This window comes from Zeus faber, assembly GCF_960531495.2.
Source record: "Zeus faber genome assembly, chromosome: 9".
NCBI classification, from domain to species: domain Eukaryota; kingdom Metazoa; phylum Chordata; class Actinopteri; order Zeiformes; family Zeidae; genus Zeus; species Zeus faber.
In genome coordinates this window covers 5,866,022-5,886,787 of record NC_137197.1, presented here as the reverse complement: position 1 = coordinate 5,886,787, position 20,766 = coordinate 5,866,022, and the positions used below count along the sequence as shown (strand labels likewise).

The 20,766-nt window shown below is 49.6% G+C and overlaps 1 protein-coding gene across 1 annotated transcript in view; it reads right to left on the bottom strand.

The window, feature by feature from the left end:
• Positions 1-735: 735 nt before the first annotated feature.
• Positions 736-20,766, bottom strand: part of ece2b (endothelin converting enzyme 2b) — a 21,803-nt gene continuing 1,772 nt past the window's right edge. Inside the window, exons 2-19 of the mRNA XM_080007072.1 lie at positions 14,884-14,970; positions 14,305-14,428; positions 13,889-14,104; positions 12,938-13,062; positions 11,955-12,101; positions 11,799-11,864; positions 10,812-11,000; positions 10,287-10,429; positions 9,544-9,658; positions 9,120-9,230; positions 8,652-8,750; positions 8,335-8,412; positions 8,049-8,152; positions 7,668-7,778; positions 7,016-7,083; positions 6,282-6,472; positions 5,820-5,915; positions 736-4,845 (exon numbers count right to left, since the gene is read on the bottom strand). Coding sequence (XP_079863198.1) covers positions 4,669-4,845; positions 5,820-5,915; positions 6,282-6,472; positions 7,016-7,083; positions 7,668-7,778; positions 8,049-8,152; positions 8,335-8,412; positions 8,652-8,750; positions 9,120-9,230; positions 9,544-9,658; positions 10,287-10,429; positions 10,812-11,000; positions 11,799-11,864; positions 11,955-12,101; positions 12,938-13,062; positions 13,889-14,104; positions 14,305-14,428; positions 14,884-14,970 — 2,247 coding nt within the window. The 3' untranslated portion in view covers positions 736-4,668. The remainder of the gene's footprint in view (positions 4,846-5,819; positions 5,916-6,281; positions 6,473-7,015; positions 7,084-7,667; positions 7,779-8,048; positions 8,153-8,334; positions 8,413-8,651; positions 8,751-9,119; positions 9,231-9,543; positions 9,659-10,286; positions 10,430-10,811; positions 11,001-11,798; positions 11,865-11,954; positions 12,102-12,937; positions 13,063-13,888; positions 14,105-14,304; positions 14,429-14,883; positions 14,971-20,766) is intronic.

Genomic DNA, 20,766 nt, shown 5'->3' with positions numbered 1-20,766 from the left:
CCAAGACTGACAGAATGGTTGCAGAATTTTAATGATTTTAGAATTGAGAGATAATGATCGTATAATTACAATGCACATTTCAATATTCCTGTAAATCAATGCGCCCGGAAAAGTCATTTTCCTTGGGGGAAGTTTCTAAATATACAGAGGTACAGCACACCACACTTAATTCATCATGTAAAAGTGGTTGACAATGGCCCAAATCTGGTTGCCCGGCGTAACTGGGCAAATGTTATTTTCGGGCCAGTTATCGATCCAGACTTAAGCCCTTTTCTCGACCGTATTAGAACTACAGGACTGGGCTAGTTTTGTGATTTTTAATTTGCACACATCACTTCTTTCGTGCAAATAATAGCATGTGAAATTCGGACACATGTGAAAAGAGTTTTCTTTCCAGGGCTTCCACTGTAACCAGGCATCAACTGCTGTCACTTGTTTTTCCTTCCCCCTGTGGTCTGTTCACATTTGCCTCGCGGTGCAGAGCAGCTCTGAAGGCATTTCCCTGCATCAGCCAATCAGAGCGGAGCAAATACCTCACCTGAAGCAAAGAAACGCCCCCCTCCGTGGAAACGCCGGCCGGGCGCGCTGCAAGTCGGGAAGGAAACAGGAGACAAGTCTTGTTTCTAGCCCTGGGCATGTTGTCCGACAACTCAGCACCTCCAATTCTCCATCGGTCAGTTTAACAGAAAGAAAATGACGACAAACGTGTTTGTGTCCATTTTTATATATATAGATTCTCTTTATTTTAGATGTTTGGCATTTACAGTCAGGGAAAACAGGTGAACAACATGAAACTGGTCATTTGTAGACAGAAACATTTCTTGATGTAATGACACAAACGAGTGGAATGTGGTTTTCGGCGAGCGGCAGCGTCACGCTCGCTGGCGTGTCATCCATCTGTTTAGAAAGGACATGTCGTCACACTGAAGACCAGATGATTGACAGTTTTAGCGAGGTAGGCCACACCCCTCTATCCCCCCCAACGCTGTTTTTTTGAAAACACCCCCAAAACAAGGAAACGAGTAGCGACGGTAAGGCTGCTGAACGTGACCCGGCGTGGCGCGCTTGGTTCATTTACCCAGGCACTTGAAGAGCCGTGGAACAGAACACATTGCTTACAAGATAAAGTGAACCAAGCAAACCCAAATTGTTTCAATGGAATTCAATTGCACTATTATTCTAAGAGAACATCACATACACCATCTGACAAAGAACAGCTGTTTGAATAAGGCGATGATTCCACAAGTACAGACAAAATAATGTTTCAAATACAGTCCTTCACTTACAGTATATGTATAATGAACATGGATCCAACCTCTGTACACGCCACAGGACTCTGGTCTGACCCGGACCAACTCTCTCTATGAAGGACTCGGGTCCGACTGGACTAATGCTAGGGCCACACCACTGGCGCACATGCGCTGCAAAGCGACAGGCCGCAACGTATTTCAAACGGCGCCCTGCTTGATACGGCTGTAGGGGGCGGAGCCATGTCTGGCGACTGGCTGGTGTCTCCCCGCCGACGAGGAAAGTTGAGCAGGTTTCAACTTTATGCAAAGGAGCCCTAACCCTAACCCTAACCCTAACCCTAACCCAAGCCGACAGGAAGGAAGATACACTCTGGATGTTGCTGGTCCTCGGAAAATGGACGCCCGGACCACTGCATCATTGTTCATGATTAGGCTATTTTTTAAATAAAAACATCCCTTGATAAAATAGAGGACACGTCATTTCATGTTTCTCCAATAAACTGACGTGTTATAAAGTATCTAATAAGTGTAATTAGGTAACTAGTTAACGGACTAGTTCCATCGTTTTTTCAAGAGGTTATTTATTTTGCGAGGTAAACAGCTCCACCATCTCGATGAAAATAAAAAGCACACATGGCACTTTCTATCTATATAATGTATATTAAATACGGAAAGGGAGAGAGGTTTGAATTGTTTTGCGCCCACAACAGCCTGTCGAATTTGAACAGACACGGCCACAAAAGCCAGAGGCACAGAGGCCCCGGTGCCGAGACCGGAGCCACCCGGCTTCACGCTGCAGCCCCTTGGCCGGCGCTGTGAGCCGGGCTTCACCGCCGGTCGCTGGTCCGACCTGGACCAACTGTCCATCAAGGACCCCGGGCTTACAGGAGCGACGCCGCCTATGAAGGACTCCGGTTAATGTATAACCGACAGATGGACAGACGGGTAAGCCGACAGACAGATTTTCAGCTTTCCGAGTCGACAAAACTCCACAGGCACAGGGTGCTTGAGGTCCGGGAGACTGAAACTCCACTGGACGGGAAAAAAAGGTTGTTTTTTTTTCTACTTCTGCACTTCACAATCTCCATCTCCACTTTATAGATTTATTTCTAAATACGGTTCATAAGGCTCGATGAAGTACTTCCTGTTCTCTAAAAATCACATCCTGTCAGCGCTGAGCATACTGTGAGGCGGTCTGCCGACCCGACGGCCCCCCATCTCAAAACCCCTCCCCCCAAAAGATCCACCTCAGATGAGCCGGGGCGCCCTGGAGCGAGACGCCACGGCGACGGGGCCCAACCCGACCCCAACCCAATCCTGCCTGAATGAACGCGGTCCCGAAAACCGTACGGGTCCCGGGTTGGGCCTGGGGTGGTCGGGTTCTGGCAGACCCCCTGAGGACCTCTAAGTTCCGACTCCTCGTTCACTTAGGGTGCGCCGATACCGATAGAGGTATTCAATAATAATCTAACACCTGGATATGACAAAGTACCAGGATGAGAGAATATCCTGGAGAAAATGACAACAATTCAACATTTATGAGAGAAGGGCAACTCCGTGTCCGGCTTTTTGACACATTTAAGTGTTGGGGGTCTGCATAAATGTATATATGTAATTATATATGAATTATATATACATTCAAATGAGGCCAAAAACGAGACGACATTTTAACGTTTAGAAGTGTGAACAGGTGTCGGCGGTGACAGCGGGGCGTTCCTCCCACGGGTCAGGACCGTACATACGGACCTTTCTTTCGGAGGAAGCGCCCCGGCGGTACGCCACCAGCACCAAGACCTCTACCGCGGCCTGCGGTTTGAGATCCGATCCGGTGCCAGGGAGCGCCGCGCGCTTCCTGCTTTGGGCTCGCGGCCCGCCCCCCCCCCCCCTTCCCCAGGGCGCGGACGCGTCGCAAGGAGGCGCCGGCGGCCGCGCGGTCCTCTCCGGACGTTCCTTCAGTCCGCGAGTCAGAGGGACGGACGGATCCAGACGGCGCCTCTGTCACTTCCCAGTCGGACGACAAAAACCCTGCACGCGCACACAGGCCAAGCTCCACACATATGAACACAGGGAAGAGATGGAAGTCAACAGATGTGAAACCCCAAACGATCCTCTAACTCCCTAAAACTATTAAATAACACATGTTTAAGTATCTTTGGCAAAAGCAGTTTTAACGTGAATCCGTCAGTTAAACCTTGTCCAAACCCACATGCCGAGTCTCTAACCTCCCAAACCGTGAACCACCGGACACGTGAGACGGAACGTCCCCAAATTTACAACCGGGCGTTTGGAGCAGAATGGACGCTCCGGGTGAAAGCTGGGTCCCAGCAGAGTGGACGAGCTCAGCAGACACCGCTCCTCCCACTACATCAGCAGGGTCGACTCCAGGAGCTCCGTGTACGTACGGGCGGTTAAAGCTGAAACTCTAGGGCCGCTCCCAGACTTCCGTTGTTTTGGACGCTAAAACCGGAAGCCGTAATTGTACTTCCTGCGAGGCAGCAAGGGGGACATGAGCGCTTCCTGTTCAGTCATCACAGTGGTTTCATCATCGAGATTCAGAGAAAGGCACACGCACGCACGCACGCACGCAATGTCAACACAATGAGAAAACAAGAATCCAGCCGATGCTTCTGTCTTCTCGTCTTTCCATCCTTCCGTCCGGCCGGAGTGCAGGGTTCCGCTGGAGCAGCGCCCATGGGTGCCCTCACATAAATAATATCATAATCTAGTTTCCATGACAACATATGGAGTCTATCGTCGGTTGGAGCGCTCGGGGGGGAGGGGGGACCACACAGACCTCATAGACCTCGTAAGTTAGGCATCGCTCTGACCACAGAATGAGTTCCTGATCTGAAGTGATTGATTTTGGGTGAAAACATAAAAAAAAAAAACAATCAAATTTCCCCAGAATCCAGTCAGCTGTTGGCAACATGATGGAAAACATACATGGATTTTTTTTTATGTAAGCTCTCATGTAAAGACCTGTGTTTCTTATTTACAAACATAAGGGTTGTGATCGGTGCTGAATTCCTTAAATTATTCCCATAGAAGGTTGTTTTTCTTCAATTTGCAGGAGTGAAGACGCTCCAGTTATTTGGGAAATTTCACAGGAGCGAGGCTACTTGATCCCCTCTACAGCCTTGCCTTGCATGAACACAGCTCGCATGCAGGGTAACTGTGGAACGGAAATTGGTATTCACCTTCACGTCTGAATCTGAAAATATACAAAAAGCGAATTTCCCCAAAAAAACTGGAGTATCCCTATTTATTACAAGATACAAAGAGATGACATCACTTCCAGGGTCTATGAGAGGCTCCGCCCCCTAAAGAAATGACATCACCTCCACGCTCCCGGGGAGACTCCGCCCCCCTAGGGAGGGGACATCACCTCCAGGCTCTGGGGGAGGCTCCGCCCCCCACCCTACCACACCTCGCAGCGCTCCCCGGCATTCATGGGCGACCCCACGGGACACTGGAAGTGGCGGGCGAAGTCGGGCGAGTTGGAGAGCGTTCCGATGACGCGGTAGCGCGGCGGGCTGTGGGTGTCGGTCACCAGGCCCTCGTGGGTGCTCTCCGGGGTCCGAACCGAGCACCACACCTGGAGCAGGGAGGAACCACGGGACAGAGCGACCAATCAGCATCAAGAACCTGCAACTTTACAGTTTGACTGTTAGACACAGTGAGTACTCGATAAAGTCTGTACTACCAATGTATACTATCAGAGTGTACTACCAGAGTGTACTACCAGTGTGTACTATCAGAGTGTACTACCAATGTGTACTATCAGAGTGTACTACCAGAGTGTACTACCAGTGTGTACTATCAGAGTGTACTACCAATGTGTACTACCAGAGTGTACTACCAATGTGTACTATCAGAGTGTACTACCAGAGTGTACTACCAGTGTGTACTACCAGTGTGTACTATCAGAGTGTACTACCAGTGTGTACTACCAGTGTGTACTATCAGTGTGTACTATCAGAGTGTACTACCAATGTATACTATCAGAGTGTACTACCAGTGTGTACTATCAGTGTGTAATATCAGAGTGTACTACCAATGTATACTATCAGAGTGTACTACCAGAGTGTACTACCAGTGTGTACTATCAGAGTGTACTACCAATGTGTACTATCAGAGTGTACTACCAGAGTGTACTACCAGTGTGTACTATCAGAGTGTACTACCAGTGTGTACTACCAGTGTGTACTATCAGTGTGTACTACCAGTGTGTACTACCAGTGTGCACTACCAGTGTGTACTATCATAGTGTACTACCAGAGTGTACTACCAGTGTGTACTATCAGAGTGTACTACCAGAGTGTACCACCAGTGTGTACTATCAGAGTGTACTACCAGAGTGTACTAGCAGTGTGTACTACCAGAGTGTACCACCAGTGTGTACTTTCAGTGTGTACTATCAGTGTGTACGAGCAGAGTGTACTACCAGTGTGTACTATCAGAGTGTACTACCAGAGTGTACTAGCAGTGTGTACTACCAGAGTGTACCACCAGAGTGTACTTTCAGTGTATACTATCAGTGTGTACGAGCAGAGTGTACAAGGTTTGTACCTGAGCGAAGCCCAGGAAGAAGAGCTGGTCGTTGGTGAGGTTCACTGCAGGAAGCTGCTTCTCTTCACCGTGGAGCTGCACCCACGACCTGTACGCCTGAAAACGCCCAAAATGACGACATCAGTCCAACGGGCCGAGCGCGGTGCAGCTCAGTTCACAGTCATTCCGCATCAAGCAGTTCGGTGAACAAAGTTATGGACTGGAACGGAATGCAGCGCCACATTAGACTCCCAAGCTGTCGAGTCGTCATTTATGGTTTAAGACTTAATGGATTAATGAGTTGAAGTCGTCCAGTCCAATGTTTATAACGGTGCCCACTTGGTGTCCATTGCAGTCTGGTCATTCCTCTTTTCTGACCCCTTCTCAGGCTTTCTCCCCAAAGGGGGCACCATTGGTTCCCATGTGAAACGTAAAGCTCGCCGCGCCCCTTGCAGATCACTTTTTCCGAGATGTTCCACTCACGTTGTACGCCGCCTTCAGCCCCCCGTTGTCGGCGATGTTCTCCCCCAGCGTCTGCCTCCCGTTGACGCTCTCCCCGTTCACCGTGTAGCGGTCGTACTGCTCCACCATGCACTCCGTCCGCTGGCGAAACGAGGCCAGGGAGGAGTTCTGCCACCAGGGCCGGAGGTTCCCGTCTCTGTCGTACTCCCTTCCTGGGCGAGGGACGCAGAGGGGGAGCGGGAGAGAGGGAGGGATAGGGTGAAAACAGCACTTTATTCAGCCTCTTTCCACCCTCACATCAGCAACGAATGAAAACCTATGGAGACTGTACAGCACTGTATTATAACATGACCTGCAGAACACAAAGAAACACCTTCATGTTTCCCAGCATAAACAGTGTGATATGCATCCTCATATTGAACACGGAATTCAACCTCCAGATGAGATGGCACGAAGCGCTTCGGCTCTGGAGTGGTCGGACGTGGCTGGGTCTTGTTACCATAACCCCATTAATCGACCGTTAATCTAAAACGATCAAAGTTCACTGCAATGGTTCATTGAGGGATAAACAATGAACAGCAGTCGGTGGGAAACTTGGTCCAGTTCACCATTTAAGAAAAACAAAAAAATAAACGCAGATTGACAAAGCGTTTGACTCTTAGAAACACCACAATGAAAGAATAGCACAGTTCAAACCCGACTCCCGCCACGCGACAGAGAGAGAGCGACAGACAGGTTTGGAGGTGTGACCTCACCCTGATCGTCGAAGGCGTGCGTCAGCTCGTGTCCCATCACCACTCCGATCCCTCCAAAGTTCAATGCCCTGAGCGCACGCACGCACGCACGCACGCACACAAACACACACAAACACACACACACACACACACACACACACACACACACACACACACACACACACACACACACACACACACACACACACACACACACACACATTGAATAACAATACAACCCAGGTTACACACACAGTTGGACTTGGTCTTTCACTGATAAGGTTTTATCAAATCAGAGGTCTTCATATCATGAAACAACATCAGCATCAGCAAGCGTCACAAAATGAGTTCTGAAATATTTGGGATTTCTATGATAAAACCAGATTTTTGGCCTGACACTCCCATAATAATACAGTTCAATGAGGTGGACCTCAGATGGACTCTGTGACATGATTAGGAAGACAGACAGACAGACAGACAGACAGACAGACAGACAGACAGACAGACAGACAGACAGACAGACAGACATACAAGTAGGCAGACAGACAAACAGACAGACATACAAGTAGGCAGACAGCCAGCCAGACAGGCAGACAGAAACACAGCCAGCCAGACAGGCAGACAGACACACAGCCAGCCAGACAGGCAGACAGACAAACAGACGGGCAGGTACTTTGGGTGGTTGTGGTTGTAGAATGGAGCTTGCAGAATTCCAGCAGGAAAAACGATGGAGTTCTTGGTCGGCATGTAGTAGGCGTTTACTGTGGGCGGAGTCATACTCCACCTGTACAACACACACACACACACACACACACACACACACACACACACACACACACACACACACACACACACACACACACACACAGTTGAAGGATACAATGCATAAAGTGCCTAGTGCTTTGCTTGTATATAAAGTGTGTGTGTGTGTGTGTGTGTGTGTGTGTGTGTGTGTGTGTGTGTGTGTGTGTGTGTGTGTGTGTGTGTGTGTGTGTGTGTGTGTGTGTGTGTGTGTGTGTGTGTGTGCGTGCGTGCGTGTGTGCGAGACACATACTGGTCCTTGTTGGGACTCTTCCTCAGCTGTTCCGCAGTGAGTCTGGATGAGAAGTTCAAGAAGTTGAGCATGTTCTGGAAGAAACTGTCCTCAGACACGTCGTACTGCAGAGAGAGCGTCACAGCCGACCACTGGGTCACATTATCACTAATGAATCCATATAAGGTCGAACCAAACCAAATGATACAATATATGATTGGGGGAGATGACCTTAAATGACACAGGATTACACTTGGTCTGGATGAGGATGAACCAGATTCTCCCAAAGGGGTTCAGGGGGACTCACCCCGTCGTAAACGTCGTCCAGCTCTTTGGGATCCAGGATGAAATCCGGGAATCCGATCATATCGTAGATCGCATCGGCCTGAAACACAGACAGCGTGTCACTGTTACACCTGTCTGTCTGTCTCTCCGTCTGTCTGTCTGTCCGTCCACCTGTCTTTCTACCTGTCCGTCCGACCACCATTCTGTCTGCCCCGCGTATCTGTTTGTCTACCTGTCCCTCTATCGGTTGGTTTGTCCACCTGTCTTTGGCGGCTTGTTTGTCTACCTGTCCGTCTGACCCTGTTTTTTGCTGCCTGTCTGTCTACCTGTCTGTCTGACCTTGTCTTTGGCTGCCTGTCTCGTATCAGGATCCATCCAGATCAGTCGATCCAGAGCTTCTTTAAATGCCGAACGGATTTCATTGATCATCTTCTCAGCCTGGAGAGAGGGAGAGAGAGAGACGGGCGGAGAGAGAGAGAGAGAGAGAGAGAGACGGGCAGGGCAGGGTGAGGTGCGTGTCATGTTTCTGAGTGCTCAAAAACACTTTACGACGCAGAAATAGAAACAAACAACACAAAACTGTTTCATGAAGATGATCAGTAAATCCAGACTAACGCATAATCAAAAACACTCACTGCACGTTACGTCTCCTTTTATTTTGTCCATTAAAAACTTAATGGAGAGACAGGCACTTTGCCATGACAGACAGGGTACAGATGAGTAGCCAACGGCGTCCAGGCCCGTTTGGTGAATAAAGTGCGAGCGGCCACAAGGAAGCTCAACCCATCAGGTTAAAGCTGAACTCACGATCTCCTTGCTGTGTTTGTCGAAGGTGGCCTTGACGAAGAGCGCTCCGAGGGCGAAGCCCAGCGTGTCGTCTGTGTTCCCGATGCAGGTCTGCCAGCGCGGCGTGCACGACTGCAACACCAGCACGCAAGCACGCACGCACACACGCACACACGCACACACACACACACACACACACACACACACACACACACACACCGGTCACCATGTGCACTACACTCTACTGAGTAATTTCATGATCAGTGCTGATATGAAACTAACTTCACACACAGAGCAGTCCAGTGATGTTTTAGGGATCACTGGAGTGAACATTTGTACTGCTGTAGTCACTGTTACTAGTTCATTACTAGTGCTACTAGTACTGGTGGTTCTACTATCAGTACTACGAGTGCATTGATAGTACTGGGGCTACTGGTGGTACTACCTTCTTTGTGCCGTACAGACTCTCCAGCAGTTTGTCCTGCGCATTCTCAAAGCGTTGGTCCAGACTGGAAACCGTCTTCTGCACCAGAGTCCAAATCATGTAGTCATTCAGTAAACTGCAGAGAGAGAGAGAGAGAGAGAGAGAGAGAGAGAGAGAGAGAGAGAGAGAGAGAGAGAGAGGGACACTCACTCACGACTGGGGAGAGAGACATCTCCTCTGGCAGCTAAATATGTATCTGTCTGCTTTTTTAAACCGTGTTTAAATGCATAACATTGCATTGTTCTGTATTGCATACTGTATGTCACACATATGTATTTAATATGCATATGTAATATGTAATATATGTTAATTCTCTGTAAACTGCTTTGGCAATAACATTTTTTTTGTTCATGCCAATACATTTATTTGAATTTAATTGAGAAAGACACTGAAGTGAGATGGAGGGGAAGGGAAGCCATTCAATGTCTTTAACTATTCACACTCTGCAGACATCAACAGTTCACCAGCAGGACTCAGGAGCAGAACACCACCTAGTGGTTAAGTGTGGTTACTACACTACAAAGTAGTAGTTACTACACTACATATTAGTAGTTACTACACTACATAGTATTGATGAGCCGCATCATACAGTGAGACACATAAAAGCCCAGGTTGCCATCATTATAAGAGAAAATATCAAAATATAAACACTGTGTGCACAGTGTGCAGTACTGTGTGCAGTACTGTGTGCAGTAGTACTGTACCTGTGGTCTGTCGCGTTGATGAGTTCAGATACTTTGACAAGATAATCTCTTGCATACAGTACGACGGGCTCAGTGTCGTTCAGCTCGAGTGGAGAAAGACAGAACAACAGGAGGTCCATCCAGTCGACAGCTGGAGCCAAAACCTAAAACAACAACAACAACAACAACAACAACAACAATAAGAAGAAGAAGAAGAAGAAGAAGAAGAAGAAGAAGAAGAAGAAGAAGAAGAAGAAGAAGAAGAAGAAGAAGAAGAAGAAGAAGAAGAAGAAGAAGAAGAAGAAGAAGAAGAAGAAGAAGAAGAAGAAGAAGAAGAAGAAGAAGAAGACACTTTATTTATCACATTTTCTGCAGGTGCTTGCAGCACTACATGATATAATTTAATATCATGTAATACACTATTTTTATTTCTTGTGGAATTATTAGTAGTATTAGCTACAGCTCTGAGATTCTTGTCCTGCAGTTGTATTAGTAGTAATACTAGTAGTAATACTAGTAGTACTGTAGGGAGTACTGCAGTAGTACCTGCAGCTCTGCGATGCTGGTCCTGTAGTAGAGTTTCTCCTCGTCGCGTCGCAGCTCCTGTGGAACCGTGATGTTCGCCAGCGCTGTTTCCAGATCCAGAATCTGCTTCATCTGGAGTGTTGTCGAGCCCCGTTGGCCCCCGAGCAGGACCCCGAGTTCCACCATGTAGTCCAGGTAGGCCGCTAAGACCTACACACACACACACACACACACACACACACACACACACACACACACACACACACACACACACACACACACACACACACACACACACACACACACACACACACACACACACACATACAGTCTGTTACTGGTGGACACGGAGCTGTCCAGTGGCCCTAGGAGGGACCCTCTTCTCAGGAACCCCGGGAGGGTCCCTTTCCCCTAAGAGCCCTTGCGAGCCATCCCTTTCCTCCAGGGCCCCTGGGAGGGTTCCTCCCCAACAAGGCGCTTCCTGCACAGCAGTGATAGCTTAAACATGAACCCAGGTCTCGTGACCCCCGTCCTGGGAATGGAAGGTTCACGTTTACCTGATACTATGAATAAAGCAGAGTTATCTCTTATTTTAACGGTTGAGAATTTGGGAAACGCGCCTCACATGACAACTTCAGACGTAATCCGCTGGGGGAACTTTGCATCGTCAAAACGTTTCTCAACATTTTGAGACTCCCGGGGTGACTGAGGTGGTGGAAAGTGGCAGATATTTATGTTCTGGGCTCATCAGGGAGTGGACAGAAGTAAGAGGAACATTCATGCCCAGGTCACTTCACGTCTCACATGGAAAAGTGCTTGTTTTTTCATGACATTTTGTCCAGGCTGCAGTCCTCTCAGCAGCTTTCTCCATGTCTGTAATGTCCCTGTGAGACCTCTCTTGCATTTCCTTTGCCAGTTTGTTTCCAAGCTTTAAGGCAAGACAGCAGCAGTGGATAAACAAGGGGAGGGGAGGCTTCCCGGTTACTATGACAACCCGGCCATCCTCACCTTCTGATTGGCCGTCTTGTTAAGGTAGTAGTCTCTGGACGGCAGAAACAGCCCTGCTTGGTCCACCTGGAGGAAGTCAACCCATGGAAAAGCAGCATCATGTCAAAACAAATAGACCAAGCCCTCCTACTCCTCCTCCTCCTCTTCCTCTCCTACCTGTATAACATTGCTGTTGGAGTTCTTGGCATCTGGGTTGACCGCCACGCTGAAGAACGGCTGCGCCCGGAAAGGTCCAGAAACGGCTTTCAGGACCTCCATGAAGTTCTGCTTTTCCCAGCGACCGGACATGTTCCAGCCACCTATCTGCAGGCAGACGTGTAGAAGACAGACAGTCAGACGGACAGACGGGCACTGACATAACAGAATGACATCATCTCTCCAGAACTGGATGCGGAAATTTAGCTCTGAACAAAACCTATCAGTCCGGTATGCACAGACATACAGTAAATACAGTATTTGTGCTGATTACCCGAACATAAACGTAACTTTAATCAGTAGAACAACACAATTCTACTGCAGCTTCATTCAGCCATTTGTCAGCAACTCACATGGTAAAGGCGTTCTCTAAAAAAAGGTGCTCTAAAAAGCTTCAGATTTGGCAGGCACCACGCCACCGTTTGAATGACATCAAAACGCCGCCGACGTTGTGGCCTTTGTCAGGCACAGAAGACGTGCTTGACACCCATGTTATTATTAGGCGCAGAACAAAAGCACAAAATCAAAGCCTGTCACTAGCTTTTCCAAAAGCCTGCGTTCGACCTGTAGATGGTGCTGTAAGGGCTTGGTTACTCCTAGTGGGATAATCAATGTGTAACCACGGCAACCACTGTGTAATCAAGGCAGCTACTTGATAGCTAATCATGCCACTAATTAAGGAAATTAATCACCACTCAAAGGTTTTACCTTGGTGATGACGCGGTTGCCTTGGGAATACCGTCTAAGTTTCTGTTACCATGGTGACAGGGTCTGGGATGCCGCTATCACGGCGATGAGGTCTATGCTGCTACCTTCTGATGCTGTTGCCATGATGATGGGGTCTATGATTCTGTTACCATGGTTATGGGGTCTATGATGCCGTTACCGTGGTGATGGGGTCCATGATGCTGTTACCATGGGGATCGGGTCTATGATGCTGTTACCTTGGTGATGAGGTCAATGAGGGGCTGTGCTCCCAGCTCTTCGATGCGTGGCTGGTTCAGGCAGGAAAGGTAGTAGGACTGAGTCTTCCTCTCCGCCTCGCTGGTCCCGTTAAATGTCCCATTCTCTGGAACAACAGAAAACAAAGTCAATCAGGGATGGGATGACCTGTCTGTCTCTCAGTACCCGGTATATGTGTTTCAGGATCGCCTGTCTGTCTCTCTGTACCCGGTATGTGCTTCAGGATCGCCTGTCTGTCTCTCAGTACCCAGTATGTGCTTCAGGTACCGCCTGTCTGTCTCTCAGTACCCGGTATGTGCTTCAGGACCGCCTGTCTGTCTCTCAGTACCCGGTATGTGCTTCAGGACCGCCTGTCTGTCTCTCAGTACCCGGTATGTGCTTCAGGACCGCCTGTCTGGCTTAACAGGCTTGCCGGCCTGTGCGGTGAAGCCACTCCAGATGATACAGAATGCAGCGGCGCGACTGGTGTTCAACCAGCCAAAGAGGGCACATGTCACTCCGCTGCTCATCGAGCTCCACTGGTTACCTGTAACCGCTCGCATCAAGTTCAAGTCTCTGATGCTGGCCTACAGAGTGATTGCTGGGAATGCTCCCACCTACTTAAATGCTCTTGTAAGAGCACATGTTGCCCCCCCGATGCTGCGCTCGTCAAATGAGCGACGCCTGGCTCTGCCGGCCATACAGCCACGGCAATCCAGGCTATTCTCATTTGTAGTTCCAATGGTGGAATGTTATTCTCCCTTGTAAGTCGCTTTGGATAAAAGCGTCTGCTAAATGACTAAATGTAAATGTAAATGTCTGTCTCTCAGTACCCGGTATGTGTTTCAGCACCGCCAGTCTGTCTCTCAGTACCCGGTATGTGTTTCAGGACCGCCTGTCTGTCTCTCAGTACCCGGTATGTGTTTCAGGACTGCCTGTCTGTCTCTCAGTACCCAGTATGTGTTTCAGCACCGCCTGGTTCTGCTCCCAGATGCTGCTGAACGTGGACCAGCGTGACCGTCCATCAGGAAGTGGATTCTTGCGGCTCCAGCCTCCGCAGGCGAATTGGTAGAAGTCCTGGCAGGGGTCGACATGGCGATCCATCGCCTCCACGATCTTCCCGGCGACTGTCACACAGGCCTCGGACAGACACAGGTTCCAGCCGGCATCTGCAATGCATCATGGGAGAAAATAAGACCGAAAGCGCTGATAAAGAGAGGAGATAGGACAAATAAAAGCATCACTGGCAAAGGCAACGATGAAACATCACAACATCACACACACACACATCATCACATCGCACTACCCATAGTGTGTGTGTGTGTGTGTGTGTGTGCGTGTGTGTGTGTGGGTGTGGGTGTGTGTGTACCTCTGCGCTGGGTCATCCCCAGTGTTAGCACGCAGCACAGCAGAGCTAACGTGCACAGCAGCAGCAGAGCAGCCAGAAGCTTCTCCATCTGAGTCCGAGCAACTGGAACCTTCCTGAAGCCAACCTGTGGAGAGAGAGACAACTGTCGTACTGTCTGTCTGTCTATTAGTATGTGTGGTGTGGGGACGGTGTGGCCTGAGCGGCCACACTTGTCCTGGGTCTCGGTAATTGGGAGTAATTGGGAGTAATTCAGAGTGGTTGGATAACTGTTGCTGTTGGTTGGTCTAATGAGTAACAGGTAAAAACCCCATCCACACACACACTCAGGAGAGGAGCCCTTGTCATGACACGTGTCCATCTGCTCCAGGCTTGTTCCAACGGGCCCACTATCTACAATGAAGTGCGTGTCCGAAACCCTGTCGTCTGTGTCTCTGTGCCGGAGGTGCCTGAAAACGCCATTTGGGTGGCGTGTGGTAGGCGAACAGACACAGTATGTTAGACAGTCTGGTGAGTGTGTGTGTGTGTGTGTGTGTGTGTGTGTGTGTTTGCGTGTGTGTTTGCGTGTGTGTGTGGGCTGACCTCCACACTGTCAGGTGAGGCGTTTCCATCATGAGAAAGGTCTGACGCCTCCTCTTCCTCAAACGTAGCGCGCTTGTAACTGGACATCTGAAAACAGACCAGTTAACCAGTGAGTCACCCATTACAAAATACTGGGAGACAGGCTGGGAGACACACTGGGAGACACACTGGGAGACATACTGTGAGACGAACTGGGGGACATACTGGGAGACACACTGGGGGATATACTGGGAAACATACTGGGAGACAAACTGGGAGGCACATTGGGAAACGTTTTGTTAAACTAGAAGATGTACCTCGGGCACTGTCGTTTTCTACAGGTTGACTCATTTCTATATTCAGATAAAACATACACACACACACACACTCTCACACACACACAAAAACACACACTTTATGACAGGAAGCTTCCATCCTGATAGTGGTGAGCTCATTTCTGGACAACAACTTCCTGCACACACACACACACACACACACACACAGGCGTGCACGCACACATGCACACGCACACACAATACAGAGAACAAAGACTTCCTGCATCTGTTTATATCTTCTGACGTCAGTAAGACACTTCCTGGTTCCAGACGCAGTTCCTCAGTGTGCTGCATGTGATTGGCTGATAAGATGCCATTTACACGCCCATCAAATGGACCTGCCCTGAAAATACAGGAATTGTCCATATAGTCCAATTAAACCACCAACGCAGCCGCACACAGTGAAAACTCTGATCTGACTCTGTACTGGACAGCACACTGGCAGGAAGACATACTGCTGCATAGTATGAGATATAAAGTCTTATAGAGTTGCGGAGTGTCCTGCTGCTGCTATGATGCACATAAGATAATATTCATAAAATTATATAATATGACATAACAAGCAGCATTCGGAAACAGATAAATGGACTGAAGTGTCTGAAGGAAGAAAAGCTACGTTCAGATCAGAAAAAGATTATTTTATTTTGCCGCAGAAGAAAGCCTTCAACTAAATGTTAATGATTTCTTTAGAATATTAAAATTAAATCGACGTGTTGTTGTTTTTTCACAATTCACAATGCAATTAAACTGGGTGGAGACATTTATTGTGATGCTTTAAGAGGCAAGCCACTGCGACTTCCTGTCAATCACACCCAGTCAGGAAACCTTCAGAGTCCATCTGATTTCCTCTGTGTGGGAAACCCTGAACAACCACTGTTCACACTCATGCACACACGCGCACACACACACGCACGCGCACACACACGGATGCACCCACACGGACGCATAAACACACACACAGACATACAAACACACACACACACACGCACACACACAACCAAACACACACACACACACACACACACACACACACACACACACACACACAGATGCATAAACACACAGACACACACACACACACACACACACGCACACACACTCACACGCACACTCACTAATAGAAGCAGTAAAGCGTCAGTGATCACAGCAGGCTTTACTGGAGGACTCAGAACACCAGTCACAAAATACTTTTCTGGGCCCATATTTATCAAGCGTGTCAGGGTAGGAAATTGGTCGTAACTGCCCCAAACGGGAACGGGAAACGGGAAGTGATTATAGCATCTATGAGAAGATCCCGTTCCCTGTCTGCGCTAACACACGTTACCGTCACTTCACAGGGAAGATGCAACTTTACAAGGTCCATCACCACCAGAGATTTGGAGAAGTCAAATTTTGACACCCTCTACAGTGCTGTGGTTTACTCTCCACTAACATGTCTGCCAAGTCCAGCTATCAAAGAGTTAACCCGGCTCAAAACAGTGCAGAACCAGGAAATGTGATCACGTCGTCTCTTCTTCTGACCCAAAAGGCTCTGGCTGCTTTGGAACCCTCTCGTCTTTCTGATGGGACATAGCACCAGCACCCCATAGCGCCTTCCACGCCACCTTGAGCCACAGTAACATCCTCAAGCCAGAGACGACGTGGAAGCGGAGCTTTCTTAATCCATTGTCCCCTGCCTGTGGAACCCTATCAACTTTATTACATTACATTTTGTCATTGATCAGACACTTTTATCCAAAGCGACTTACAATTGTTCAAACACCGACGGACGCAGCCATCAGGAGCAATTAGGAGTTAAGTGTCTTGCTCAAGGACACTACAGCATGCTAGCAGGAGGAGCCTGGGATCCAACCAGCAACTTTTAGATTACTAGACCACCAGCTCTACCGCCTGAGCTACCATCCCTAGCTACCATCTTGTTTATCTACAAGAACAATGTGTTTTAGTGACTAAATGAATATGAATGGGTTGTGGCTTCTCCTCCCTAATACCACTTCCCACCGTTGACACACCCTTCCAGCACTTGGTGATGGATGCTGTTGGACCCCTCCCGAAGGTCGACGGAGGGCACCACTTCATACTTGTCAGGATGGACTATTCCGTCCGGCTTCCTGAACCGATCTGCACCGCCGCTTCCTTGCTGTTTTCCAGGGTTGACAAAAGCAGGAGGGATCCATAACCGCCTCGGTGCCAACGCCGGGCGCCTTTGAGGAGCAGCTCGGCTCAGGGCCCGCAGATGTTAACGCCCCCCCCCCCCCGGTTTTAAAGACCAGGTGGCGAAACCAAATATTAGAGCCGGCGACGCCCCCACCCCCGGGAGGGTCGCTTGTCGGCATTCCGACCCAATCCCCGAAGCACAGCGTCCTGACGAGGCCGTGTCCCGCGGCGACTCGTCCATCCCGCGTGTTCTGCGACGCCACCGGGAGGCTCCCGCTGGGGCTCGTCCCTGGACGCCTTCCCTCCGTCCAGAGGGACCGGGTCCGGTGCACTTCATTGGCGCCTTTGACTTGACGACAAGCTGCTGTCGAATCGCAAAGCCGAAGCATTCTCCGCCCGGATGACATCAACGTGGAAATGAGGGCGCCTTATTCAGCGCTTTGCCCACAGTGACTCCCACTGAGTCATTGGTAGTAGAACCGACGGCGCGTCACCGTCACCGCCACCCTCAGCCGAGCCTGCAGGCTTGGCCAGAGTCCCAGAAGGTCGACGGCTCGACGGTGCTTCTGAGGTGGGTGCGGTAGGGTTCGGCTGTCTATCTGGAGGGATGGGGGTCATAGATGGGGCACCCCATCACACACACCAGCTTTAAAGGGTGCAGTTGTAGAGCGGGAGGGGCAGTTTGGGGAGTATTGAAGTCTGGGTTTTGCCCAGTTTGTCCGGGAGTTACCGCATCCTCTGCTCAACTTAGTTACTAACTACACGTCCAGGACTGGTTCAGAATTCAATTTATTCTGTAGGAAGAGACGTCTCTCCTGAGAGAAGGAAGCTTGATTTGATTGCAGTTCAACTGGTTGGCCTGTCAGGCCCGACCGGTTTCCGATCCCTGACATGTTCAGTGAGACACTCGGACAGACAGACAGACGGACCGACAGACAGACGGACCGACAGACAGATACATAGATGTTTCAGTTATGTAATAGTTACATAAGCCTCATTGTGCCTCATTAGAGCTGAATCACTAACATTATGCGGTACACACAGACACACACACACAGAACACAGGTTTCCTGGCAACTGCTCACCCCTCTCTCTCTCTCTCTTTTCTCCCTTGTCTGTGCGTCATCAACTGAAGAGCACATAAAGACAAGAGAAAGGAGAGAGAAAGACACGGGGACACGGAGAGAGAGAGAGAGAGAAAGTGAGAGAGAGAGAGAGAGTGTGTGTGTGTGTGTGTGTGTGTGTGTGTGTGTGTGTGTGTGTGTGTGTGTGTGTGTGCGTGTGTCTGTGCGTGCTGTGTCTATGTGAGTGCATGGGCGTGCGCTTGAACAGATGCAGGTGCACAGTCAGAGCAGCTACATAACACACGCCTCTGAGCAGAAACAAGCCCTGCAGCCGCAGAAGAACCCTCAACCTGCAGGAGGGTTAGGGGCACGGGAAGCACCCACACAACAGGCAAATGTGTAGGCACAGGGTGTGGGTACCGACCACCAAGTGGGCGTAGGTACCGACCACCAAGTGCAAAACCTACAGGCAAGTACCAGACACAGGTCGCCGACCACAGGTGAGAGGTGTTGGTGGTCCTCCACCCGAGGCCCCACCCTGGACCCAAAGCTCCCAGTGTGCCGGGTTTGGGGTGGGGGCCCGTTCTGTTGCCTCGGGTCCAGGGTCTGTGTGTCGCCACATGTGATACCAGAGTGGATCCAAGAGGAGGCGCCGTCGGCTCTGATCAGGAGAGGAACCGATGGAAAGGTCGCTGAGGAACATGACAAGGCCATTGGTTGTATACCTGTCTCACTGTTTGAATACCTGTCCCACTGGTTGTACAGCCGTCTCACGGGTTGTATACCTGTCTCACTGTTTGTATACCTGTCACACTGGTTGCATAGCTGTCTCACTGGTTGCATACCTGTCTCACTGGTTGCATACCCGTCTCACTGGTTGCATACCCGTCTCACTGGTTGCATACCCGTCTCACTGTTTGTGAACATGGCTCACTGGTTATAGTTTAAACCTGGCTTATTGGATCTATAGTGAGTGGAACAATATGTTCCAGTTTTTAATTTATTTTAATAATGCTAACAAATGGGTCATTTAGGCTTTGCTAATTATACAAGTTAGCTATAAAATATTGATTATAAAAATGTGCATATGCACAACTATCATCTGTATCCAATTTGTGCTTTGCGCAGTTTCAGAAAAGGAAACATTTCTGTTTGTTAAAGGTCTGGTTTTGACATTTAGAGCTGCGCTGTGTCTGATCTCCCATTTAACCTTTATTCACTGACGCATGTCTGAACACTGTATTAATAAATCACATCACTGGGGCGAGGCGTCTTCTCTACACAACTCTGTTAATCATATTTAACTGTTCAGTCGCCTTCAACTGATGAATTTTAATTATTACTTTTAATGACTGATGTTAAACTATGTAGAGTGTCACGCTGTGTATGTGTGTGTGCATGCGTGCGTGCTTGCGCGCGATCAACCATTCCATGTGTTCATGTCGACACACCTTTCACCTGTCTGACCCGTCAGTTACCATAGCAACGCTGTTCACGAGGCATTCAGCCAAAACATTCTTCCGCCTAAATCCAGCGGAACCGACTCAAACCAAAGTCCCTCCGCTGCAGCCACGTTCACACTCCAGCACCTCCGCCGCAGACCACGTCTCGGGGGGCGTTGCGAGGGGCATTATGGGATGCCCCTCGCCGCCCGACGCACAGCACGACGTACCCCCTCGAAGTCGTTCCAAGTCGGCGGGACGTGACCGGGACGCCCCCCCTCCCCCCTGTAACCGGACGCTCCAAAGCGGCCGCGCCTCGGGGAAGGATCTCCGGCCCGGCCCTTTATCTCCCACGCCCGACCGGTCAAAGCCGTCAGACGGGGGGAAGCCCTGGAGAGCTGCGCTGCCGGTTTGGCGGCGGGTTCACCACCCGGCACACACACACACACACACACACACACACACACACACACACACACACACACACACACACACACACACACACACACACCCATGCAGCGCGACCTGCTGGGGTCTCACAGCGTTTGGGGAGTCTCTCGGCGCGGGTGGAGGCGGACACGTTGTGAGCGTTGTGAGACCAACGTACCGTGCTGTACATTGGTCTGAAGACGCGCGGCGCCCTGCTTTTTATAAATCTTTTTTCTTATTTGAGGAAAAAAGATTTTGTGCCTCGGTCGAAGTTGGAAAAAAACCTCTGGAACGGAATCGTTATCTGGTCTGATTTTCCACAGCGGAACAGCGGTGGAAGGTGTTTCCACCGCACTGGGTCCATCGTCTTCTGGAGGAAACCAAGCGATCACTGAGCACCATGTTTACCATCCTGTTCAGTATTAAGTAGAGCAAGGACACGCTAGAGGCTGGCACCACCTTCCTACACCTTCCTAC